The following is a 25916-nucleotide window of genomic DNA, read 5'->3' as shown; positions in this document are numbered from 1 at the left end:
CTAGGCAGCATTGCACTTCTCATCAGATTTGCGCCATCCGGATCAGCTCTTGGAGTTGTGAGGAGAGCTCCCTCTGCCTGCTGAAACCCCTCCCCCAGAGCCCATCAAGCTGGCTATGTGAAGTAGGTGAGGGCTATTTGCTGGCCACTTCCAAGCGATGGTGCATTACTTCATTCCTCACAAAGGGTGACACCTCCCCAGCATGCACCCAGGGGGTGGGGCCAACATGGTAGGGGCTGGTTCCTCTCTGTTTCCAGACAGCCTTGTGGAGCTAAGACTGAATGCATTTCAGCACCACCACAAAATTGTACACTGGCTACAGGCCGGCCTGGGCCAGGGCCAAGGCAGCGGGGGCCGTTCCCTCACTGTTTCCAGGATGGCTTCGCGGGCCACATGAAACCACTTCACGGGCCGCATCCGGCCTCCGGGCCTTGTGTTTGACATGTCTGACAAAGAGGCTTCACTGGTTTCTCCAATGTCTTCACTGGAAGAACTCAGGAGATACCCAACCTGATCCTAAACCATATTACAAACAGGAAGTAAATCTAGAATAGGGCTTCACAACAGGCTACCCACTAATACCAGCAATCACAAACATTGACACCTTTGCCCTAAATTAAATTACAGTCAAGCTACAAAGAAATGACTGTTTTACAACATTGAAAAAATTCACAATGTGCTTTATGCAAAGCCTCTTAAAGATTGTCTGAAACTAACACAGGGTAATGTCTGAAATTCCCTGCATTTTAGTTCTCCTAACTCAGACATATCAAACTTGCGACGTCACATGATGTCGCGTGACATATCGGAGCTTTTCCCCATTGCCGGCAATGGGGTGGGTACGGTTTCAATCACGACGCATCTGGTCCGCGGGCCGACAGTTTGACACCCTTGTCCTAACTGAATGACAAACTAGAAGGTGCAGTGACCAGAAAAACCCAGTATTGTTTATTTGGAAAATAATGATGAATTGGCATTCTGGCCCCGAGTCAAATCATCTATGTTGCCCAGCTACTGTTCTGTTTATCTCATTTTCCTGCTACGTCCTGCTCTGTTTATTTCCCTCTGATTCTTCTTAAGATGTAGTCAGTTGAAAAAGAGGCCTTCATGGAGACCTTCACCTTTGCCATTGTGTAGAGGTGGCCTTAAAGGACAGGAGAAAGAGCCACTACCAAGCCATTGGTCAGATAAGCAGGAATTGTGTCCGTTCCATGAAACGAATTTGAGCAAATGTTTCAGACAGACCCTTCCTTAGTTCATACAAAGATAAAATGAGGGAGGACGAAAGTACACTCAGACTTGCAAGATTCCATTACTATTGTTCCAACAAAAGTAGTCTTTATCTACAGTATATGGCATTGGTTTCTTAAGTTTGGTCGACACTGTAGGACTAACAAACTGTGAAAACAATACAGCGGTACAAATTATGTCTATGACCATACTTCCTGATCAGAGGAAAATCCTTCATTAAAAGGAAGCATTGGGCAATGGGGAGAATAAGCTTCATTCTACTGCCCAGCTCCTACACACAATGCAAGCTGTTTTGCTATGGCAGTTATGTTCTGCTTTTTTCTCTGAAGGACAGACAACAGACCTAGTTAGTTCCCTGGGGAAAGGAAGGATTGCCTTCCAGCCACTCAAGGCTCTAAGAATGTTCTGCCTAAGAATGCATTCTCAAAAAAGAATCTGTACATGCACACAAGGTATAATAGGGCAGGGGTACCCAACCGCCAGTCTGTGGACCAGTACTGGGGCGTGGCATGCCAGCAACCGGTCTGCACAAACAAGCAAAGCCCCATCTGCAGGATGCAGGCAGCACACAAAACCATGCACTCTCCAATCCATGGGAAAACCTCTCTCCATGGAACCGGTCTCCGGTGCCCAAAAAGGTTGGGGACCTCTGTAATAGAGTATTTCTCATCACTAATTGCAACATTTATTATTCATTCATTATTAATTGAGCTATTATGGTTGGGAAGTTTCATAATGCAGAATAGGCAACTTACCCTTGGCAAGGATCCAAGACAATGGCCCTTGGCCGTGGGACACGAGCCACCACTGAACGATTAGATCCATCCACAGCCATTGAACTGATGGTCTGATTGCGATAGTCACTATAATAAAGTCTGTTGTTGGTCCAGTCAAAGGCAATGCCATCTGGAGCTCCTAAATCTTTAGACATATCAAACAGGACAATATAGAACAAGAGAGATGTGAGTATGAAAATCATCCTAATAATGAAAACTTTTCAAAATACCTCTTCTGTTCTAGTTCCAACTATTATCAGGGGGGATTTGCACTGAATCAAATGGGAAGGTTTTTAATCCCATAGTAAAAAAAGAAGAAGCTGTGTCACTGGATTAAGATGAAGCAGTCTTCTTAAGAGCTTCCACACTTCTGGTATTTTGAAGGGTATATTGCCCTTGCAAACTTCATTTTTTAAAAAAGCATCACAAGTAAACTGAAGAATAGCGGCTACATATTACCAATGCCAATACTCAAATAAGCAATGCAGTTCAAAGCATTGTGTCTAGCAGAAGGCTCATTTGCCTGAAACTGCAATGACCTAATTCCATGCCAAGTTAGTACAGGTTTGTGATGTTTTTACATAATTCTTAACTCATTTTGGAGTAAGGTCCTGGCTGAGGAAAGGTTTAAAGTTTTAACAAAAGGCAATATAAATTGTTGGTTTGTCAGAAAATGAATCAGTAGGGCCCAGATATATGAAATAAATTTGAGTTTCAATGGCATTTACTCAGATGAACATGCTTAGGTTCACCACTAACTGAATATTATTACACTTAGTGAATTTTCCTTCCTTGTAGTCATACTTTCAATAACTTCTGCAAAATACCTTCCAAGAAGCAGGTTACAATCCAATATACACTTTGGGTGTTCTTCCGAGTAAACATTTAGTTCTATTTCCTTAGAAAATGCATATGCTATGTGAGAAATTCACATAAAAGTTATCTTAGCTAAGTTCTGAATTCTTGTATTTACCTGATGCTACTTCTGTGGGATTACTACTTCCAGAAAAGATACTGATAAAGCTGATTCTTCCTGGGCCAGGTGGAGAACTTTGAGTAAAATATATTAAACCGTTCACACTGTCATAGTCCAGAGCTATTGCAGTCCTTGATACGGTCATTGTATGGAATGGAGGGCTATGATTTTCAGGATCCAGGTGCACACTTCTAAGGGCATTCTCCAAAGCAAAGATCAAGTAATTATCTGTTGAGATAAAACACCTCTTCCCATCACTTCCCAGCAATCCAAATGCACACCCACACTTTGGTGTTTGCAGATCAGGAAGTGCAAAGCACAAATGGTCACAGCCTCCGTTATTCTCTAGGCATGGATTGTAGTTGACATCAGCAGGTGCCTGTGACTGGTAATGGCTATTGTAAATAGTCACATCTCTCAACCAGTCAATGTTGTCTCTTATCACAATTGGCTGCTCGGTATTTCCTGGCTCTTTACTGGCTTGAAAGATTTTTTTCAAGTTCCTATCCACCCAAATTATAGAGTTTTCAAAAATAGTGAGGCCATATGGTGTTGGGTAACGGCTGCCATAGCGGATAATTTCAGGCTCACCACCATCATGAGAAATTCTTGCAATCATGTCTAAGGAGTCATCCACCCAATAAATATAGCCAGTGCTATGATCGACTGCTAAACCGCGTGGCGTAACAATTCCTTCAGACACTAACACAGTTCTGTTGCTGCAGTCAAGAAACGCACGTTCTATTTTGCGATCTTGCCCATAGTCTGCCCAAAAGAGGTATCTGTTCTTGGGATCGACTACTATATGTCTTGGCATATCCACTGTGGTTTTAAGTAGCACTCGTCGATAAGAGGTATTTAAACGCAGAACTTCAATAAATGTTTCAATCAAGAACGCATTGGTAAAATAGAGGTTTCCTGCATACAGAAAAATAAAATGAAAAACACCAAATTCTGTTGTTATATATAATACATGCTTCAGAACTTAGTACAGTTTTATACAAAATAACACATATCATCTGTAAGATAGAAACTTTAAGAAAAATCCTGCAATTTAGCTTCTATGCAGACATAAATATATTTTAAATTGACTTAATAACAAATATAATATCTAAAGGCCTAAACAATTAACATGGTTTGAAGTGGCCTTGCTAAGCTTGATTTACATGGCTAAACTTTACATATTTTCTCGACCATGATTAAATAAATTCCCCACTGCCTTACCCTAGCTGGAAAAATAAGGATATTCTAGAAGATCAACAGAACTGATAGAAGCTATTCCACATCATCATGGTTTTACATATAATTTGGATAACTCATTGAAAATTAGGACCAGGGTACTATCCATAACCTCAGTTTAATATTTGGGAGAAAAATCCTATTGATTTCAGTGAAATTTCACTCATAGTAAATACAGATGGTCTTAATATCTCATGAAGTTCAATTTTAAGGCAAATTCCACCAACCATTTTTTTTAATGCGGGAATAGTACTGACCTGCTACCCAATCAATGGCAATGCCACGGATACCATTGTATCCTATCCCGTTTGCGACAACATCCATAAAATTGGAGCCATCTGGCTTGATTTTACGAATTCCATTCAGGGATGGAATTTGTCTGCTGAAGTCACACCAAAAAATGAAACCTGAAGGCATGTGAACATCTACATGCAATGCATTTCTCCCTGCAAGATTAAGATTAAGGAAGCATGTTGTTTATTTCAGCATTCTAATAGACATATGTGGTAGTAGGACTTCCATGAAACATTCCCTTTGCTCAGCATCCCTTAAAATCCTCCAAAACATTCCTAAAATTTAACATGAAATCATCAGTCCCTTGATTTGGGATGAGAACTGAAAATGTGATAATTAATGTCCTATATACACTAATGGTGAAAAAAATCACATACACACATCCCAACATTAAAAATTGACCAATTGGATCCACCTCCATTCACTGTTACAGTTCTATGTCTCTCAACTGCCCACCTCCACAAATATCAACCAGTAGTTGCAAAAATATTGTTGAGTCAGACTTTACAATACTGGGTAAAAGTAATCCCCTCACTATTAGCTTTATATTGGTGTCTAAAATAACCCAACAGGATATTTTTATGATTAGGAACCATTTTTCAACTTGGACTGGAAAGTGAAATTCCTTTACTCTACAACAGAGGTCCTCAACCTTGGCAACTTTAAGACTTGTGGACTTCAACTCCCAGAATTCCTCAGCCAGGTTGAGGACCCCTGCTCTACAATCCAATACTTTACTTCTAAAGTAGACACATAAAGGATTGCACTATTTTTTTTAAAAAATCACTAGTTGAAACTGGATGATCTATTTGAAGAAAAAAAAAAAGCAGTTCCGCTAATTCATTGTTTCTCTTTCTTAAAGTGTCCAAATGTTCAAAAAAGACGTTTAAAGAAATGTTATATTAATTTTGGGATTTGACCATTCAAATTGTTTATGATTATATAAATACTGTGTAATATTGAATTTTAGGTCAAAATGTTAATATATCTTATATGTGTAACTATACTGAAGAAAGCTGGAAGTTGCCCTTTTTCATTTCTTTTCTTCTTTCTGTACCTTCCCCCTTGCCTGTTTTTTCCCCTTAATTCCTTGTTTGTTTTTTATATTTTATCTTTTGTAGAAATTTAATAAAATATACTTAAAGCCATTTAACACCAACCTCAACGCCTCATGAAAAGCCGATGTTTGCCTTTTGGTCACTAAGTCCTACTCCTAACTAACATTCTTAGTTGAAATGGTTTTGGCCTAGATTTACATCGTTCTGCTTTGTTGTCTTGAGCTACTAGAATTCCAGCCACAGTGAAAAATACACACACAGAGACACATTTTACAAGCTCTGTGCCCTAAATGAGCCACCTGTAAGTGGGAGGTTATGTCAGAAAGTTAAGAGGTTGCAGCTCTCCCCTCAAAAGTTTACCCACCTCTTCCTGCCAAGGAGACCATTGCTTCAGAGTGGTCAGATGTCTCTAAGCTAAATCCTTTAATTGCAGACAGCATGGAAACAACGACAAAGGAGCTGTATGGAGAGCAGGTCCTATTATCAGAATTGAGCTGAAAGCCAGTAGCGCAGGCACAAGAAAAGAGACCCCCGGGCACAGGCAGACAGAAATGCTGACAAGTCCCAGCGTGGTTGCTGCAGCCATTGGAGGAACCCCCAGAATCTAAAGCAGGGAGAGACGAAAGTGCCGGTTGAGTCTTAGCAGAAGACTCTTGATGGGGGGAAATGAAAAAGGCATTTCTATAAAGAAGAAAATCCTCACCTGGTAAAATAAATGAAAATACTGACACAAACTACTGGTAGCTAGAAAAATCGATATGAAGATGCACATTACCAATTAACATGTTTGAATCACATCATTCACAATGCAGATAGTCCTCACTTAACAGCCACTTGTTCAGCAATCATAACAGTTACCACAAGTGCTAAATGAGGAAGATTGACGACGGATCCTTGCAGCTGGAGCAATTGCAGCGTCCCCACAGTCATGTCACCGTCACTTGGGCACTTAGCAACCAGCTTGCAATTGACATGGTTATCACTTGCAACCTTCCCTGCCAGCTTCCTACAAGCAAAATCAATGGGGAAGCCAGCACGAAGTCACAAAGGTTGATCATGTGACTGCAAGATGCTGTGACTATGTAGGATTCACCCAACAACAGCAACTGGGACTGCCGGAATTACCATCCTAGGTCAGCATTGTCAATGATGTCACACACCTTACAACCTCATGACTTAGTTCCATTCCCACTACCTATAACAGTGGTTCTCAACCTTTTTAATGCCGCGACCCCCAACCGGTCGTAAGTCGAGGACTACTCAACTGGTGCAGCACCGTTTGCAGAATGGGACTTGGTGGGCTCAGCAGGGCAGAGACAGCCTGGACAATTCCTATTGGCTTTTGAAAGCCAATAGAATTAGACTCTATTCAAGAGAGTCTATTCTATTGGCTTTCAAAAGCCAATAGAATAAAAGGGAGTAGCACAGCTAAGGAAAAGGGGGAAAAAATGGCGGACTGCGTTGTTTGGCGACCCCCGTGAAATGGTCGTTCGACCCCAAATGGGGTCCCGACCCACAGGTTGAGAACCACTGACCTATAAAGAGATCCAGGAGCAATTTCTCAAAATATATTCTAGGGATGTCCTTATAGATGTTTTTTTCCTCCCAGGCAGATCCACCTGAAATGTTCCCTCCCCATTTTTCATAGTTCAAACTGCCAGGGTCAGTGGGTTGACAGAATGTGGTTTAATGTGACTATATCTTCAGTTAAATTTTTATTGTAAATATATTACATATAATCCTTGACTTACAAAGCCGTTTGAAGTTATAACAACACTGAAAAAAGTGACTTATGACTATTTTTCATACTTATGACCATTGCAGCATCCCCATTGTCATGGGATTTACATTTGGATGCTTGACAACTGATTCATATCTATGATAGTTGCAGTTTCCTGGGTCATGTGATCATTTTTTGTGACCTTCTGACAAGCAAAGTCAATGGGGAAGCTAGATTCACTTAACAACCGGGTTATTAACTTGACAACTGCAGTGATTCACTTAATAAATGTGGCAAGCAAAGTCGTAAAATGGGGCAAAACTCAGCAAATTTCTCACTTAGCAACATAAATTTAGGGCTCAATCGTGATCATAAATTGAGGACTACCTGCATTATGTACACTGCATTTTATAAGTGTGCTTCCCCCCCCCCTTAAATTGTAAAGTACCATGAGCTAAGCTGATCTGTGAGGATAAAGGTGTTTTTTTTTTAAGAAATAAAAAAGCAAACATGAAATTGTGGCTACTCTAGCCTGAATGCAGAGATGTTACTACTTGATTCCTAAAATATGAAGTGAAATTACTCCCTCTTGATTTTTTTAAATACTTTTTTTTTAAAGGTAACATGTACGATCAAAACAATCAGCTCAAAATACTGAGCATGTGAAAGAGCTTTCAAAGGCCTATTATATACTTACCATCTCGGTAATACACTCGGAGACATTTCAATCCTGAAATGTTGTCTCTCAACACCACTTTGTTTGCTCCAGTTGACTTGTCAACCCGCTCAATGACTTCATAATCCCGGTCAGTGTAGTAGAGAAAAGAACCATAGACAGCCAGTCCCCATGGGTGAGAGAGGTGAACAACCAAAGACATCCGATTCGTACCATCCACATTCCCTCGTTCAATCTAGAAGATTATCAAAATTGAATACTACAAATGAAAGCAAAACTGGCGCTTTATGAGTGTAAATCGTAAACTCATATCTTAAAGACGGACCTGAGGTCTGACAGTTATTTATCTTTTCCCTTGCCTGTCTTGAGAAACTAAGCATTTCCCCCCCCCCCCAAACCACTCACACGTCATCACATTCCTTAAAGAATTAGTAAGCATAAATGGAAGCAACATTTCAGATCAAGTTAGCACTAAGGTGATGCAATTCCTTTGAAAGGTCAGTCGGAAAGTATAGCCCCTTCTGAAGTAGATGCATGAGCCTGGAAAAATATATGACTGCTTTAACCATTTGGGGGGGGGGAAGGGTCCTGGATATAGGATCCTGCATATTCTGACATACCATTTTCAAAGGATTTGCATCGTCCTATCAGCCATGCTGAATAAACGTCAGGGGGTTTTTTTACATCCTTGTTTATGCGTATCTGTATTTCTTCTTGATGAAGCTATTTTCCCTACTTTTTTAATGTTATGGGAAGTGAAAATAGACGCTATTTATTTGTACAAAGAAACAGGAAATCTGAAGTAGATTTTGGATTTATGTGTTTTAAAATGTAATGACCAGAAATATTTAGTACCAGAAGAAACTCAAAAAACGTTTAGGCAACCTGCTGAGAGTAACTTGCCTAAAGTTGTTTCAAATTCTGGCTACTCCACTGAGTACATTCTGAATGTGTGTAAGCAGATCCATTCTTTTCCCTAACATCCATCTTCTGACCATTTCTGTTTTAAGGCATGTAGCCTCTCTATATTTAAGCTGCAGATTGCTGGCAGGCAAAGATGTGTAGGGACACTTCTGAATACATACCACTCCACTGCTTGTGACTGGCCAATAAAGCTTTTGTTCCTTGATATCAATGGTAATAAACTCGATGTGGTCTAGATTACCCGTGAAGAGAGTTCTGATATCAGAGCCATCCATGTTTGCACTGGCAACCTTTGCTGGGATCCCACTATCTGTTCCTTGGTCTGTCCAATACAATTTTCTGCAACACATTTATTTCAGCAATCAAAAAACAGGTAAGGTATGGTGTATATATATAAAATCCTCTCATTAATCAAAATGCATAGGCATTGGAAAATTAATTCAAAGACTGCTGTTACATACTTAGCAGTAAAATTTACTGAAGTCACTAGGGCTTATTTTTGGATCAGTGTAAATATACAAATGGTTGTATGGACAAGCCTACGCTGAGGAAGCGGTCATACATTTGCACTCTAAGAAATAGGATTCCCTTAGTCAAGTTTATATAAACCACAATTGCTGCTTAATTTTATCACCCAGAAATAGGCATACAGCTAAAACAGAATTGTAGCTGCTGTGGATATTAACAATAAGCCATTGTTTAGGTATATTTGTGGAGAACCTCTGGATCACATTCTAGTTATAGGCCATGAAATCCTTATTCAATCTTCCAAGATTTAATAGTCTTCTTTCTCCTCAAAGTCCTTGGAAAAGAACCAGGGCACAAAGGCTCTGCTCACTCTCCTTTTTTAGTTTGGGTGAACAAAAAAGCTCTGCTGACTACTCATCACTGTGAAAAGCAAAGAGTGAAGAAAGCCAGCTAAGTTGAAATCACCACAAACGCCAGGAGATGTCTGACCAAAAGAATATGGAAGAAGCAACTTCCACTCACCACTGTTACAAGAGAAGCAAAGGCAACATACATTTGGTAGAACCAATCCATAAGTTCGGTTAGCATATGATGGAAAAAAAACAACAACCCAACATTCATCAAATCAAAATATATCAGTCATTTATTATTAGTCTAATAGAAAACTACAGAAAGAAAACATTACTAAATTCTGAGAACTTGATGGTCCTAATATAAGGCAAGATATTATAAATTTTACGCTAGAGATAAACATTAGGCCTTTTAAATAAATGTAAACATAAACATAGAAATAACCCAAGTTTTAGAGGCAACTCTAAACACTATAAAACAAATACAGCCACGGGAGCAGCTTAAGCTTCAAAACCCCTCCTCCCTTTTATTGTTCCACTGAAAGGAAAGAAAGTTCTGCCACTTTGAAACTGGAGTAAAGAGACAGCTTGATCCTGGCTCCTTTTGAGGGACTCAGGGCCAATGTGTTGTAGTGACAGAAATTCTACCAATAGCAGGGTTATGACACTTGTGAAGCTGTCTGTAAATATATCAGTCATCTCAGCAGAGGAAATAATCTAGCACAATTAGCAGACTTTCTCACCAGTAAAGGAGTATCTCTACTTATTGTTTATCCCCTCCCACTGGAAGATTTGTTATTTATCTTCCCAGAACCACAGAATCTAATTTTACAAAAGGTCTGTAGGGCCAAGAAGCTAAAGAATAATAACTTAAATACATTTTAAACAGCTCCAGAAACTGCATTAAACTCACCCACGAGCAGGATCAACAGTTAAACCAAGTGGTTTTCCAGATCCTTTAGGAGTACCATCATTGGTAATCAAAGTTTTTCGGTAGATGGTTTCTCTGTGGAGCGTCAATACCTTTAGAAATCATGAGATCTGGTTACATGGAGCAGAAATGAAGGCAGGGAAAATTATGCTATATGATTCTTGTGCTGTTTGGTGCCTGGGGGAATGTTGTGGGATTAAATATAAATGCATGCCTCTCTGGAAGTGGAAGGCTTACCTCAATGGATTGTGTCGAAGGGTTAGTATAATACAGGTTTCCAGATATCCAATCTAAAGCCAGGCCCATTGGAGTACCAATAACAGCAGCAGGGGCAAAGATTGTCCTGTTTGTGCCATCTGACTTCACCCTATGAATTTCACCCTTGGGATAAAAAAAGTGAGAATATAACACAATGATGTAGAATAGGCTAGGGTGAAACATCATTGCCCTTCTTTCCCTAGCATGATAATATCACTGACTATCATGAGTTCTAAAGAAGAGTATTTGCTTTTGTTACTTGAACTATAATAATCCAAAGTATCTAATGAAACTCATAAAGAAGATACAATGCAATCTTAAGTAGGTTTAGTCTATACAGACATAACATCCATTCGCTTATTCTCAAGGTAAGAATTCATAGGTACAGTGTGATTTTATTCTTTAGTTCTTAATCCAAAACAGAGATGGGACAGCAAACAAAAATATCAGGGCAGAGTTTTTCCAATGAATTGCTGTTCTAAACAATCAAATACACTTACTGGATTTTCAACCCAGTAGATCATCTGTTCTGAATCATCAAAGTCAACATCGTATCCATTCTGAACTCCTGCTATTGGGACCATGGCATCATTGGATTTCTCCTCAGGGTTCAGAGACAAACCATAAATGATGTTATCTCTTACGGCTATAAGGAATGGCTTTTCCACTGTAAAGGAACAGCACAAAAAAGCCGAGTGTTATTCTTACATATTTCCTGCAGGTAACAAAACAAAATCCTGTGGTTTCCCAAAATCCAGATGTATTAGATCCAAAGAACCGCATGTTTTCATGATGTTTTCCCAAACACACTTAAATATTGAAAGGTAACTTGTACCAGTAACTAGATGCGGCTCTCTAAATAGAGATCTTTTGAGTTTGTCTAGCAAAAACAGAATCTGAAGTCTCCACAGGCAAAACCTGTGCTCTGTCTTTGAATTATAATTCCTTCCTCTCCTTCTCTCCATAATGTATCGATGTCTTTAAAATCAGTCAGTCTTCCTGAACATCAACATTCCAGGAGGCACACAAACATCTTCTATCACTCTGCACATGGTTCAGCAGTATATTCTTGACACACAAGCATCACAACTGCATATTTATATAGTATGCTGAAAGTTCCAAAAACACATTTCTTTCGTTCCACAGGGCCCATAATCTCAATTATAAATCCAGGTTAATGCAGAGAAAATAGGAAAGTGAAATAATGTAAGAGTCATAAACAATCCCAGAAGGTAAGTCCCCCTTCCTTCCACATCATTAATGGTAACTATAGTATTTCATAAAGCATCAGCATCACAGTATATTATTTATAATTTCTTCTCTATTTTTTGCCAAGCAGTCCTTGAATGTTTGCTTGCAAATAAATCCCATTGGGTTGAAACCAACAAAGTAAGTCTTTCTGTCAGAGGAAGGGAACTATTAATATCCTTCTTTCCAGTTAAGATGCTTAAGTTTCATTCCCACTGAAATCCCACAAATTTGTGAGGGCATCACATAGGAATTTAGATGAGTTTGAGCACATGCTATGAATCATAATATGGTTTTATCACAGCACATTTTCAGAGAACGTAAGACCAAGTCTGAATGACAGGACTAGCCAGAATTTATGAAAAATCCTATCCTAGTAAAGGAACAGTGTGCTGGCTTCTTCTATGGTTCCTCCCATCACAGAACAAGCTCTTGCTTTAAATTATAATCTATGTAAAATTCAGATGGAGCTGTCCATGGTTAGATAACTGCACTCACTGAAAAGAGGAACTACTGCATCCTTAGTTTCCACATCATTCCAAAAAAGCCCAAGAGCTACAGCATAAAATATCTGTCACAGACCCACTGGTTTTGCTTGGCAGCTTAATTAGTTGTAGACTTTCCTATTTACTGACTAAAACACATCTTTCCTTAGCTCCAGAATTACTGCAACAACAACAAGCTTTGAAAACTGCTCTAAATGTAGAGTAAATGTATTCCAATCCCATCACTGTTTAGTAGCAACTATGTAGTAAAATGTAAACAACATTCTTCCAGGTAGAAGTACTGGTTGTGGCTGTTTAATGCATTTTTCTTTGAGAGCGCATATTGTGTATTAGTATCCCATGTCCTCTTTTCCCCCTTTATTTTTCTTTCTAATTCTTTCTTTTTAAAAGTTTGGCTCATGTCATTCCTTCCATAAAACAGCAAAATTCTCTTCCTCTTCATGTCTATGAAGATTCTCAGTCATCCAGATCACTATTATCCCAAAGATAACTATCAACTATCAACAGTTCCAAGAAGGCTCCACACCCATTTGCATTACTCAGATAAGTCTCCAGGTAGTTTAACGACTCGACTTGCTAAAAGAATGCAAATGAACAGCTGTCTGCAGGAGTATAACTCTTTCCATTCCTCTACCATCCAATCAGAGCTGAAGAAGCTTCTTGGATGAGAAGCGAAAACAAGAAAGTCCAGTTGCCTTTATCCCAGACGGACAAAGTGCACCTTTGGGATATTCCCCTTCATCATCATACAAGATGGAGCACGGTGGCTCAAGTGGCTGGAACACTGGGCAGGAGCTTAGCAAGCCTGTGTTTGAGACCCAAGAGTGGCTGTGGAGAGGGTTGAACTCTCGTCCTTCACTCCAGCTCCTGCCCGGGACATGAAAGGAGCCCCCAACTGGGCATGTCCAGGGCAACGATAATGTCACCAGCTAATCCTGTCAAGCGCCTCAGTGCTTCTGACTCAAGTGCAAAAATAAATAAATAAAGTACAAAATCTATGATCAAACTGCAAGTGGTTTTCCCTCCCTACATCCTGCAGTTTGAGAAACCCACTCCAGCACAATTTTTTTTAAATTATTATTTCTCTTCCTTTATTCCCAAACAGAGCTCTCTTATGGTCCCACCTCTCATGCAGTTCACATTATCAGGGGACAGAGTCCATCCAGAAGGGCAGGCGCAGGAATAAAACCGGGGACCCGATGAAGAAAGCAAGCAGAGGTGACTACAGGAAGATCGGTCACAGAAATTGATACCTGGGAGAAAAATGAAAGCACTTGTGAACCCCAAATCGTAAGTAAAAAATGGAGAGTTTGACAAGGTTACTGAGGTGGCATTTAGTTTTGCACACTGTATTGAGCTTGATGTTTTGTACCATGTCTAGAGCATCAGGGATGGCTCTCTTGAGATAAGAGTGGATTCTTTAGGAGAAAACTGCTCAGATGAGCAAGATTTAAGATCTCTTTCCCCTTTGGATCTAACTATTTCTCTAAACCAGTGATGGTGAACCTATGGCACGGGTGCCAGAGGCGGCACTCGGAGCCCTCTCTGTGGGCACACGTGCCGTTGCCCCAGCCTTGCCTCTGCCCATGACCCCCTCCTCACCAGCAGCCCCCCTGGAGGAGAGTCACCCCCGAGCATGGACCACACGGAGCAGTGCAGCCAAGGACATGGCAGCCAGGCAGTGTAGACAAGACTCTGCCCTCATACCCCAACATGCACAGTTGATGCTGCGGGGCGCGGGCAGAGGGCGTGGCTGCCATGGCACTGCTGGGCTGCCCGGGCGATCTGCAGCAGGCCCTGGAGGCAGTACGTGACCCTGCTGACAGGCAGGGTGGGGCGGAGCAGGGGCGGGACAGGGAGTGGAGTGGGGCGGGGTAGGAGCGGGGCCAGTTTTTGGGCACTCGGTCTCTAAAAGGTTCACCATCACTGCTCTAAACTATTGAGGATGTCCTCTTGCACGTAATAGAGATTTAGCACAGGAGTTCAGGAAAGGTTTTCCTTAAGATTTTTTTCTTCTCCTTCCATTCAATCATATCCAATTTCTAGAAACTGACTGGACAAATCCCTGTGATTTTCTTGGCAAAGTTTGTCAGCAGTTATCTAGCCTTGCCTTCTTCCTAGGGCTTAGAGAAAGTGACTGATCCAAGGTTACCCAACTGGCTTTGTGCCTAAAATGGGACTAGAACTCACGGTCTCCCAGTTTCCAGCCTGAGCCTTAACCACTTCTCCAAGCTGCCTTTTTTCTTACATAGATAGATGTAAAAAAATAGAGATTTTGATGTGTCAACAGGGCAATTGAAAACAACTGCTTCCCTTTTTCCCTTGTCCTTTTATCTGTTTAACTAATTCAACACTTCTTGCTGTTTCTTTGCTGTTTTCTGTACATATTCTTTTAGGAGGTTTTGGAGGGAGAATTATGTCATTTAACAGGAGTCACAGTGTTCTTCTACACCAGTGTTTCCCAAACTTGACAATTTTAAGGCATGAGGACTTCAACTCCCAGAATTCCACAGCCAGCAACGCTGGCTGTGGAATTCTGGGAGTTGAAGTCCTCATGCCTTAAAATTGTCAAGTTTGGGAAACACTGTTCTACACTGTCAGTTATTGAAATTCTTAGGAAAAAAACACCTCATTCAAATGATGTTACACAAAAACATCAGGAAAAGCAAACCATTGGAAAGGGATTGCCTTCACGGTGGATTGTGCAAATTAACTCCTTGCCTTTGAAGCATTAAGCAGCAAGGTCCTTTGGAAGACTCAAGCAGTTTCTCAGAAGGTTTTCTCCAGCTCTGTGTGCAGGTGCAGATGGCTCACTTTCAATACACAATAAAGTGTTGTCAACTGTGCGTACACACATACGCGCACACAAAATCTACAGAGAAACATTCCTTTCCAGTGTTTTGGACCAATCTATTACACAAATCCACACACTCAACAACCTGCTGTTGCCACCATCACAGATACAAAACTTTTCACATACTGTATAGGGATTTATTATTGTCCCAGAAGGCAATTTTCATCAATCAGCAGCTTCAACTTATTGGCAGACATTACAGACTGGAAGAAATCCAAGTCTTGTTAATATTTAAAAGGGAAAAAAACATGTTATAAAGCAGCACAGAGCTTGTTATTGCAGTATGTTTTGTTTTTGTTTTTTTAAAAAAATGCTTTTTAAGACTGAGCTGTTTACTGTTTTTGCTGACCAATCTTACCAGGAGGCTGTTTCATGCGATGAACTGCTGCAATCCCTAGAGGCTGATGAACATTATAGATCATTACTGTTTGATTTCTCCCATGCCATTTGTTTGCTCGGATGACTCGATGGGTGTATCGATCAGTCCAATATATGAAATCCTCAAATACAGTGAGAGCATGAGGATGCCGCAATATCTATTTTTTTTTAAAAAAAGGGGGGGCAAAAGTTTCCATTACCATCCAATGTCCTCGATATTGTTATCCTGAAGTAACATATTATATGGGATGGGGCCAGGTTACTTGAGGGACCATCTCACCCCACTGGGATTAGCCCGTCCAATTCTTGCTGGCAAAGGAGGCATTCTGCTGGCCCCAGTTATTCTGGCTGGAGGGCCTTCTCTGTTGTTGCTCCTACCCTCTTGTCCCCAATGTGAGGTTGGCCCTAACTGTCTTATCCTTTCAGAAGGGCCTAAAGACATGGCTCTGCCAGTCAGCTTGGGGTCCAGTGGGGGAACAGCACAATGGAAGTGGTTGATTGACTTAGAACAGATCCCATCTCTCCCCATTCCACCCCCACCCTCTCCATGTGTCCTTAGGTTTTAATGTTTGATTTATGTTTTAATTGTATATGTATAGACATATTTTTATGCCTGTAAGCCACCCAGAATTACCCTATAGTAAAATGGGCGGACAATAAATTTTATAAATAAATATGAAAATAAAGGTTTCTAGACATCTTCCTAGCCTTGCTGAAATAAAGCTCAAGGAAAGTTTATGGCACAACAGATGGCTTGCAACATATACAACAGCTTTGCAGCATCATTATATTTAGCCAACAAGCTGCGATCTTTTTCTATACATGGTCCTAAATCATATAATATAATTTAGATGCTGATTATATGCTAGCACTCAAAAGTCTGCAGTAATAAACTTGATAACTTGCTGGATTTATCCCAGAAAGACAAAGATTCCGGTTCTTTTCAATCATGAAAATTTTCTGCTTCAGCCAATAGAATATACAAAATCAGATATTAGATAATAAACATTTGGACAATCTGGTCATCCATTTCCCTATTTTTTTATTTGATTTTTTTTCATACCAAGTCACTTGCCACCACCTGCCGCCTGTTGTTTCCATTATAATCACAGAAATCAATGTAGTCAAGATAGGCATCCGCAAAATATAACAGTTTGTTGGGATAGTCAATGGAGAGTCCGTTAGGCCAATAGATCTTACTGCTGACAATGGCAGTTCGTAATGTGCCGTCCATGCTTGCTCTTTCAATTCGGGGATTCTGACCCCAGTCTGTCCAAAACATCACATGACCACTGCAGAAAACAACAGGTTAATGGTATAAAGAGCTTCACATGCTTAGCACTATAAATCTGGATGCTCCTGGTTCACATCTCACCTCTGCCAGTTCACAGCATAAGGCAAGCCATTATTTCTCAGATTTTTTTTAGTTTTCTTTTTTTTTTATTTATATCCTGTCTTTATTATTTTTACAAACAACTGAAGATCTAATACCCCTTGCTCTACCTATTTTTCCCACCACAACGACCCCGTGAAGTGAATTGGGATCAGAAGGTCTGGCCCAAGGTCACCCAACTGGCTTTCATGACTAAGGTGGGACTAGAACTCAGCGTCTCCAGCTTTCTAACTTGGTGTCTTAACCACTGGACCAAACTTTATCTGCAATATGGAAATAATAATGCTGCTGCAACAGATTGGACTACAGAACTTGACAATCAGGGAAACATTCTCTTTTTGTATAACACACTGCTTTACAATGGAGTAGATTTAAGGTGGCCATGTGGTATAAATGGACTTTCTAGTTCTCAAATTAGATATGATTTTGTAATTTGCTATCATTAATTGAGCTATGTTTTGCTACAAGTCAAAAGTCAACTGGTGGCATACGAATGCACTCAGATGTTTCATGAAATTATGATATGCAACCAAGTGATTTGGCAACATGAATGCCTACAATAATATAATATTAATTCTTAAGTTTTTTTGTTTCATAATTATTTGCTATAATGCCGACTCCAAAAAGTCTTTCTTATTGCACATCACTACAAAATATATGACAACAATTAGAAGATAATGTATGCTTAAAGCCAATGTTTAAAAAACTTTACATTACAGTCAACTTTTTTTTTTAAACTTACTCAGTTCTGGGATCTAAGACTAGCCCTCTTGGGTTTGTCACATTTTCACTGATCAGAACAGTCCTATGGCTTCCATCAAGTCTGGAGACTTCAATTGTTTCCAAGGCATAGTCTGTCCAGTAAAGATTGCGGCCTATCCAATCCACTGCGATGCTTTCTGTAACTGTGACACCACTGTCAAATACCTGTACAAAGCCATGGAAAACCATTTTATTGGCATCCTTGTAATCTTTTATTATTGAAAAGGACTAAAGTTAGTTTACATTTTATAAAAGAAGAGAACATGTATTATTTATCTCCTCCTCCACAGGAAGACTAACTAATGTGAAATTCTCTAATCTCTCTAAAAATTATCAATTCACTGGGGAGAAAATATTAATTCTTACTCTAAAATAAACATTTATGAACAAAATCAACATATTTCAGGAAACAGGGTTCCCTTACTAATCCTATCTCCTCTGAAGTGTGTGCTTCACTGGCTCTAATCCTCCTATATGTATTTATTTACAAAGGAATATGCATCAGAACCTGGATGCACATAGAGCTCCATAAAATTTGGACATACAATCACTGTCTTAATTCAGCAAGAGACTTACTACTTTTCTGTCTGTTCCATTCTGGTAAGCACTCCAAATTTTGTCCTGGCTGACATCAGACCAAAAGATTCTTTCAGTGACTGAATCAAAATCAAGAGCTACAATGTTCCTTCCATCTCGAATCAAGGAAAAAATGCGCTGAGACTGGGAAGTTATGTTATTAACGACAATTTGGTTACGGCTTGCCACCATCAAGAGAAGGTTCCCAGATTCTGCAAAGACAGGCAATTAAAAACAAACCTTTAACTATCAACATTTAGAGGGCATTCCATTTCAAAAAGACATACACATTTAATACACAGTATATGCACTAAATACACAGTATTTAATACACAGTATTAGAAAAGGCATAATTTCATGATGGTATAGGGAGGGCTAAATACACAGTCTCCGTGCCAATATTCTCAGGTTTAATCCTGGCACTTCCAAGCTGAGCTGTGAAATCTAAAGAGCTGCCAATCACTGGATTGAGCTAGATGGATTAATAGGCCAACTGAGTCTAGTCAGTCTCTTGTGTTCTACAATAGACTATGTAAATGTTTTGCTCATGACAGAAATTGAGGTTATATTGTGCAGACATTCCTTTAGTTAAGCCAGGGGTCTTCAAACTTGGCCCTTTTATGACTTGTGGACTTCAACTCCCAGAATTCCTCAGCCAGCGTGCCTAGTTGAGGAATTCTGGGAGTTGAAGTCCACAAGTCATAAAAGGGCCAGGTTTGAAGACCCCTGAGTTAAACAATTGTTCTATACCACCTGAGCCAAAAAGGCTTCAGGTCCCATTGTACGTATGATTCCCTGACTCAACATCTCAAACATATCTTTAAATAATTATCCATGCACTCAACATGTAATAACTTCTGATGTAAGCAGATTTGTAAAGGTAACTGCAATTATAATCTGCCATGAATATGCTAATGCTAATAGCTAATATTCAAAAGAGTGGACAATATTTAAGCCTCTCATCTAGTGAGAGAATAGCCAGGATATGATTATGCATTTGTGTCTGTTCCTATCACCTTATAATTAGGTTATCTCTCACCTGTTACTTTGCATGTCTTCCCATTGGATTCTAAGATGTAACCTTCATCACAGTAACACCTAAATGATCCCCTTTCATTGTGGCAGTGTTGGCTACAAAATCCGGGAGAGTCGCATTCATTAATGTCTTCACAGGTTTTCGAATCGTTGGCAAGCTGGTAGCCAAAAGGGCAAGAACACTGAGCACCAAAAGGGCCTTGAATGCATCCATGTGTGCAGCCTGCATTATTATCCAAGCAGGTCTCCTGGTCTGTAAATCAATTGGAGAGAGCGCTATCAAGATAGGTCACCTACCTGTAATTCATGAGATGAGTCTTTCAAACCACCATCCTACGGCCCCCACCACATGTTACTGATGCACACATTTAAGACTGACACTGCGTCCCATGTGATCATGAAACAGGGGTGAGCCTTTAGTAAATAGAACATTCTATAATGGTAATTGTGCAGCCTTTCTCTAGAGCTGGAGCTAGATGGGAGCTCCCACTTTATCCTGCCTTGTAGGAACCTCTCTTCCCTCTATAGCCAAGGTAATACAGTATCTTGCCATGACCCATATCTTTATCCCACCGACCCAAGGTGCTGTTTTGCCACTTCCCTGCACAGTGACTGTCTTTTTCTGTTTTGTTTGCTTTCTTTTTCTTTTCCTCACTGCAAAAACGCAATGTGGCAAAGGAAAAACAGTCAAGGTGACTGATAGCTGGTGTTTTCCCCAACGAATAGTCAGAAGATGCTCAGCTCTATTTAATGCCCTTTGGCCTTAATAACAGCAAAACAAAACAGTTTTTAAACCATTCTAAGCAGAGAAGGCAAGTTACTCTCCCCTCACATTCTAATACAAAAAGGAGATGAGTTAATCACAAAATTAGCGGTTACACCAATTCTAGGCCTAATTACACAACCACATACGCCAGAAGAAAACAGCATTTAAGGTTGGGGTTTTTAAAAGCAAAAGTCAAGAAGTCATTCTACAACAGAAGTGAATACCAAGAAACCTTGGATAATTTTAGCTCCCTTTTGCCTCCCCTTAGCTTATGTGACCATGGCTAGAATAGGAAGGGCGGGCTGCAGCATTCTCTACTTTACATGAAAGTGGGGTCCCCAGACTTGTTTAGTAGTGGGCATCTTTTGAATGTTTAAGACACGTTATGGATTAGTCACAAAAATGAGCATTGAGCATAAGGCAAACTGGTATCTTGTGTCTCCTACTCCCTTTAGCAATAGTTTCTATTTCTTCAGAGTACTTTACTTTTGCTTCCTATTTTTTGGGCAGGGGTCATGTTGGAGAAGAAGGAGAGATCGAAAGACAGCCTTCCCAACAAAGCATGGACTACCTATAACTGTAATTTCCTAGAATCCCTTTATAATATCTCTTTGTAATATTCTTAGAATCTCTTTGGGATATAATGAAGCCTCACAAGTGAAGATGTTATTTAAAGTGGGACCTTCAACAGCCCCAAAGGTGCTTTCAAAAAGGCGACTGGACCTTATTTTTCTTGAAACCTTTCACTTCTCACCCAAGAAACTTCTTCAGCTCTAACTAATTGGTGAGGAATAGAAAGGATTTATACTGTTTGCAGTCAGCCTGTCATTAACATCTTCAAGAAAAATCAAGGAAGTCTAGTTGCCTTTTTGAAAGCACCTTTGGGAAAACCATAACCTGGATGACTGAGAACCTCCACAGACATCAACCTTCAATAGCACTCTGTTTTCTCATTTACTTAGAAGAATTTAAATTTAATCAAGAAATATAAAGTGGCATACAGAGCTTGACAGAAGCCATGGGATATATCTGGGCACCCATGGATTAAGGCCATTCAGATAAAATGACCTGAGAAGTTCAGTCTTTGGGCTTGAAAATGGAGGAAGCTTCTCCTTCCAATGCAGAAGGTAGTCTAGCTTCATAGCCGAGTTTTGCAGTTTGGGGATAGAAAACTGGTTTGAGACTTCTAAGTGATAGATTTGATTGAAGCTGTCCTTATCAGACATGCAGTGTTGACTGACTACTCTTTCTTTCAGGAAAAGGCAACATTTTTACAATCGGGGACCATATTGTTTACAGACCTTCAAAACCACAGCCCTATTCATTAATACTGGGATGCCTCCTAAATGAAAAGAAGATCGTATGCTCTCCCCTCCCACTTCCTCCAAATATTGGGGTGCTTGGCATATGAGAACAAGCTACATTTGGAATGAAACAACTGGTTTCCTATACATAAATAATAGAAATAGATTAAAATTTGTAGAGGCATCTCTGGATCATAGGCATGTTTGGCTCCCAGACTGATAATTTCAATATGTGGTTTAATAAATGACCATATGCAAGCTCCTTCTTCAAGAGCAGCAAGACACACAAATTTACTGGCTCACAGAATGGCACTCAGAGGAAATAAGGAAAATTCCATCCTAATGTACTTTGGAATATATTGATTGCAGATGGGAAATGATTCAGTTGCTGGAATTCTTAGAAAGCCATCCCATTCTTCTTAATAAATAACTGTGCTTTAAGAAAGGAGATGCCAAAGAAGGTGACATACAAGGAGGATGAGTTGACTTTTACTTGAAAAGGTGATTGGCTGGGTTAATAAGGAATATTATGGCTGAACAAGAAGTGGGTCCTTTCCCACTGCAATAACCACCTAATAAATAATAGAGAGTGGGGAACACAAGTAAACCCTTTTATTATGCTCCTGTCTTGCTTGAGGTTTTCTTAAGGGCATCTAATAGGTCAAGGAAGAAACAAAAAGCTCGCTTTGGGGAGCTGTTGCTCTGATCTAGTAGAGTTCTTACACTTTAAATATCAATTCTGAAAAAACAATCTCAATCATAGCAAATGTTCCTGTTTTTGTAAACAATTTTTCATGTAACACATGTAATCCGAATCTATCAAGCTGTGAATCTAATATGATTTAGTATCATACCTGGCTGAGGCTCATCTGAGATTGTGCATTGATTGGTTAGAAAAAGGAAGGAAGGAAAGAAAGAAAGAAGTTAGAATTAAGTTTAAATCAACATTGTCAGTAATCAGCACCAATGCTACTTCTGCCCCTTGCAAATTTCGAGATTAAAATCAGATAAAAGTTAGAAATATTAAGGGAAATATTAAAGATTGGTTTAAATTTAGTTTAAATTAAAAGAAACTACTGATTAAGTCCCAATCTTAAATTATAAACATAGCATTTTTAAAGAAATGAATAGTAAAGCCTGAAGTGAAACATATTAAAGTTTAAAATCACCTAAATAAAAACCACATTCATAAAAACTCAAACATGGATGTTTTCATTTGTAGCAAATTAGCAACTTAATAGATAGCCCAAAATAGCCACTAATAATGCTATTTCCAGCAATCAGAAAACTATATGCAATATTTTTTATTTCAACATGATGTAGTCATGAAGACTGTTGAGCTGAAAACAGGGAAATCTGGATTCAAGTCCCCACTAAACTATACAATTCAGCAGGTCTTTGGGTCAGTCCCTTTCTCTCAGTTTCCCCTGCCTCATGCATTTAGTGTGAGAATAAAAATGAGGAACGACCTCAACATTTTTATCATTATAAACCCAGTCCTCTTCTGAGAAGTCAGAACTGCATATGATATAGGGTTTGGTTTTGTTTTTTGCATTTTTACCATAAGTCTATGAGATGAAGCAATGATATTTAAGTGACTTTGTCAGATAGGTTTTTGAAGGCTTTCTTTGAACTGTAAAAATATACTTACTGCACAGGGGTGATTCATCAGCTCCATTAGGGCAATCAGCAAGATTGTCGCATACTTTACTGAGATTTACACATATACTGTGACCTGGGCATTGCCACTGCCAGCTGGGGCACCGGAAAGGCGGGGTTGGACAATCCCTCTCATCACTCCTATCCCGGCAATCATTGTCACCATCACAGATCCAAGCTTGAAAGATGCAGTTTCCAATATCACAGCGGAAAAGAGAAGGAGGACAGGTCCTAGGCGCACATCTGTGGTGTTCATCAGAGCCATCCACACAATCTGGGTGACCATCACATTCCCAATTAGCTGGGATACAGTTGCCATCTGATTGACACTGGAATTCAGTCTGGTGGCACATTCCAGGAGGTCTTGTAGCTGGAAGTCACATTAAAGATGCAGAGATTTTTTTTTCCTTGTTGTACAGTATTAGTCAACCACTCTTCATCCTCAGCAAACAAGTCAAAGGTAACCAGACAATCAAGAATTGACTCAGCCTTCCATCCTTTCGAGGTAGGTAAAATGAGGACCCAGATTGTTGGGGGCAATGTAAATATATATATACATTGCTTACTGGTGTACACCGCTTAGAGAGTGCTTGCACTTAAAGCGGTATATAAGTCTCATAAATAAAATAATAAATAATAAGAAGAAGAATAAATATAATTCTTGATCTTTAAGAATCACTAAAGCGATACTGCTGACAAAGTGATCTGCCTATTGATCCCGTCAAGGCAAAAAGCAAATAACAAATAATGTGGTTTACCTGGAAGTAGTAACAGCAAGGCTCATTTGCACATGTTGTGAAGAAAATATTATGTATATGTGTGTGTGGGGGGGGTTAATTTCAACAAGTAGCATTTAGAAAATCTTTGTATAACTAGAACTCTCCAAAGAACTTAAGTCTGTTTTTAAATATATAACTTATCCAATAATTTACTGAATTGTAGAGTCATTCAACTGCATTCAACTGGATAAGAAAGGATCTTTCAACCCTTTTGAACAGGTGTGGAGACCATACAAAGAGGTTTTAGAGAAAAAGACAAAATATAGTTTATTGTTTTTATGCTTGTAGATCTCTCTCTCTCTCTCTCTCTCTCTCTCTCTCTCTCTCTCTCTCTGTGTGTGTGTGTGTGTGTGTTGGTTGCTTGTAGGTTTCTCTCACTCTCTCTCTCACACTCTCTCTCTTACTCTCATTCTCACTCTCTTGCTGTGTGTGTATGTGTATCTGCACATGTGTATGTGTATGTGTCTGAAATCAATATCCAAAAGACTTAAAAGAATTACTGGGCAGATAAACAAGGAGTTTCCTTTGAATGGCACTTGATCATTAATTATTTCTTTTATGAATTACTGATTTTTTTTTTAAAGAAAATGCATGTGCAGAAGGGCAAGTCTTCAGAGACAAGATATTTCTACTTGAGGAAGTTTATATGGGTTCAATGTGCAGCAAGAGATAACATACTTTTGGGGAAAATGTAACCTAATATTTTTACTACAGTTTTAAAAAAGTAATGCCTGCATATATTAAAATGCGCATGGGCAGAATAGGGTTCTTTACTAAATTGAGATAATGATTATGCTTTGTAATAGTTTATTATTTTTACTCAACTATATTTCTCTACTATTGGCATTATTGTCAATAGAGTTAATCTTTATTTTTAGACCTAGAATCTAATGTGTGTGCCATTTAAATTGATGGGGGAAATTCACATAAGCAAGGCATTATATCTGAATTATACTCGTTTCTAAAACTATAAATATATTTCCCAGAAGATGCATAACTACTAATCCCTTGTCATGCCGTCACTAAGAAGATTACATTAGGGTGCATAAATATCAGGTATTGCCGATATTTCGTCTTAGCTGGAGCAGGTGTTTACAACCCTTTTTCTTAAAGTTCACTTCATTAATAATATGGAAATGGATTTGTTTATACTTACGACAACCAGCCTCATCAGAATGATCATTGCAGTCAAAAACACCATCGCACCGGTAATAGTTCCTAATACATTGGTTTCCACTTGTACACTTAAACTCAGTAGAACTACAGTTGTAGACTACAGTAAAATAGAAAAGGGCCATAAGAATTTTAAGCAAGTTGTTATTAGTCATACTACAGAGTGAGTACACAATAGGAAATAGCACAACGAAATCTCTCTCTCTCTCTCTTTCTTTGTATCTGAAGGAAGAAGCTACATAGTTGGATCACTGCCTCTGAAGTTCAAGAGTTTCTAAAGAGCACTCACACATATTGAGAAACTCTGTGGATAATTACAGTGTCAAAGCAATCTAACCATACAATGTACAAACTTTATCTTCAAAGCATGTAATGATCCCAAAATCTTTTAACCAGACTGGAGGGAAATGAACTATATCCAGTTTCAGATATATTGGAAAACTTAGGAAAACTCTGAGCACCGCTTTTCAATCTTTATGACATCAAAAAAGGACACAATAAATTTTCTGACTTTGGAGAGTAAAGCATTGCAGCAACAATAAAAACCATGGTTGCTGGCATA

The 25916-nt window shown here is 39.3% G+C and overlaps 1 protein-coding gene across 2 annotated transcripts in view; it reads right to left on the bottom strand.

The window, feature by feature from the left end:
- The window catches only part of LRP2 (LDL receptor related protein 2), a 145459-nt gene that overhangs the window by 52396 nt on the left and 67147 nt on the right, over positions 1–25916 (bottom strand). For both annotated transcript variants that reach the window (XM_039365425.1, XM_039365427.1), the window contains exons 24-40: positions 25338–25454; positions 23395–23772; positions 19678–19926; positions 18639–18850; positions 18043–18227; positions 16971–17199; positions 15888–16065; positions 13800–13928; positions 11422–11588; positions 10901–11044; positions 10646–10755; positions 9076–9253; positions 8012–8225; positions 5959–6198; positions 4500–4688; positions 3001–3921; positions 2007–2172 (exon numbers count right to left, since the gene is read on the bottom strand). In XM_039365425.1, coding sequence (XP_039221359.1) covers positions 2007–2172; positions 3001–3921; positions 4500–4688; positions 5959–6198; positions 8012–8225; positions 9076–9253; positions 10646–10755; positions 10901–11044; positions 11422–11588; positions 13800–13928; positions 15888–16065; positions 16971–17199; positions 18043–18227; positions 18639–18850; positions 19678–19926; positions 23395–23772; positions 25338–25454 — 4006 coding nt within the window. The remainder of the gene's footprint in view (positions 1–2006; positions 2173–3000; positions 3922–4499; positions 4689–5958; positions 6199–8011; positions 8226–9075; positions 9254–10645; positions 10756–10900; positions 11045–11421; positions 11589–13799; positions 13929–15887; positions 16066–16970; positions 17200–18042; positions 18228–18638; positions 18851–19677; positions 19927–23394; positions 23773–25337; positions 25455–25916) is intronic.

Source organism: Crotalus tigris, unplaced genomic scaffold (genome assembly GCF_016545835.1).
Source record: "Crotalus tigris isolate CLP2741 ecotype Arizona unplaced genomic scaffold, ASM1654583v1 scf7180000020074.1721668, whole genome shotgun sequence".
Lineage (NCBI taxonomy): Eukaryota > Metazoa > Chordata > Lepidosauria > Squamata > Viperidae > Crotalus > Crotalus tigris.
Note: the sequence above shows the minus strand (reverse complement) of the source record. Positions and strands in the feature narration are given on the sequence as shown.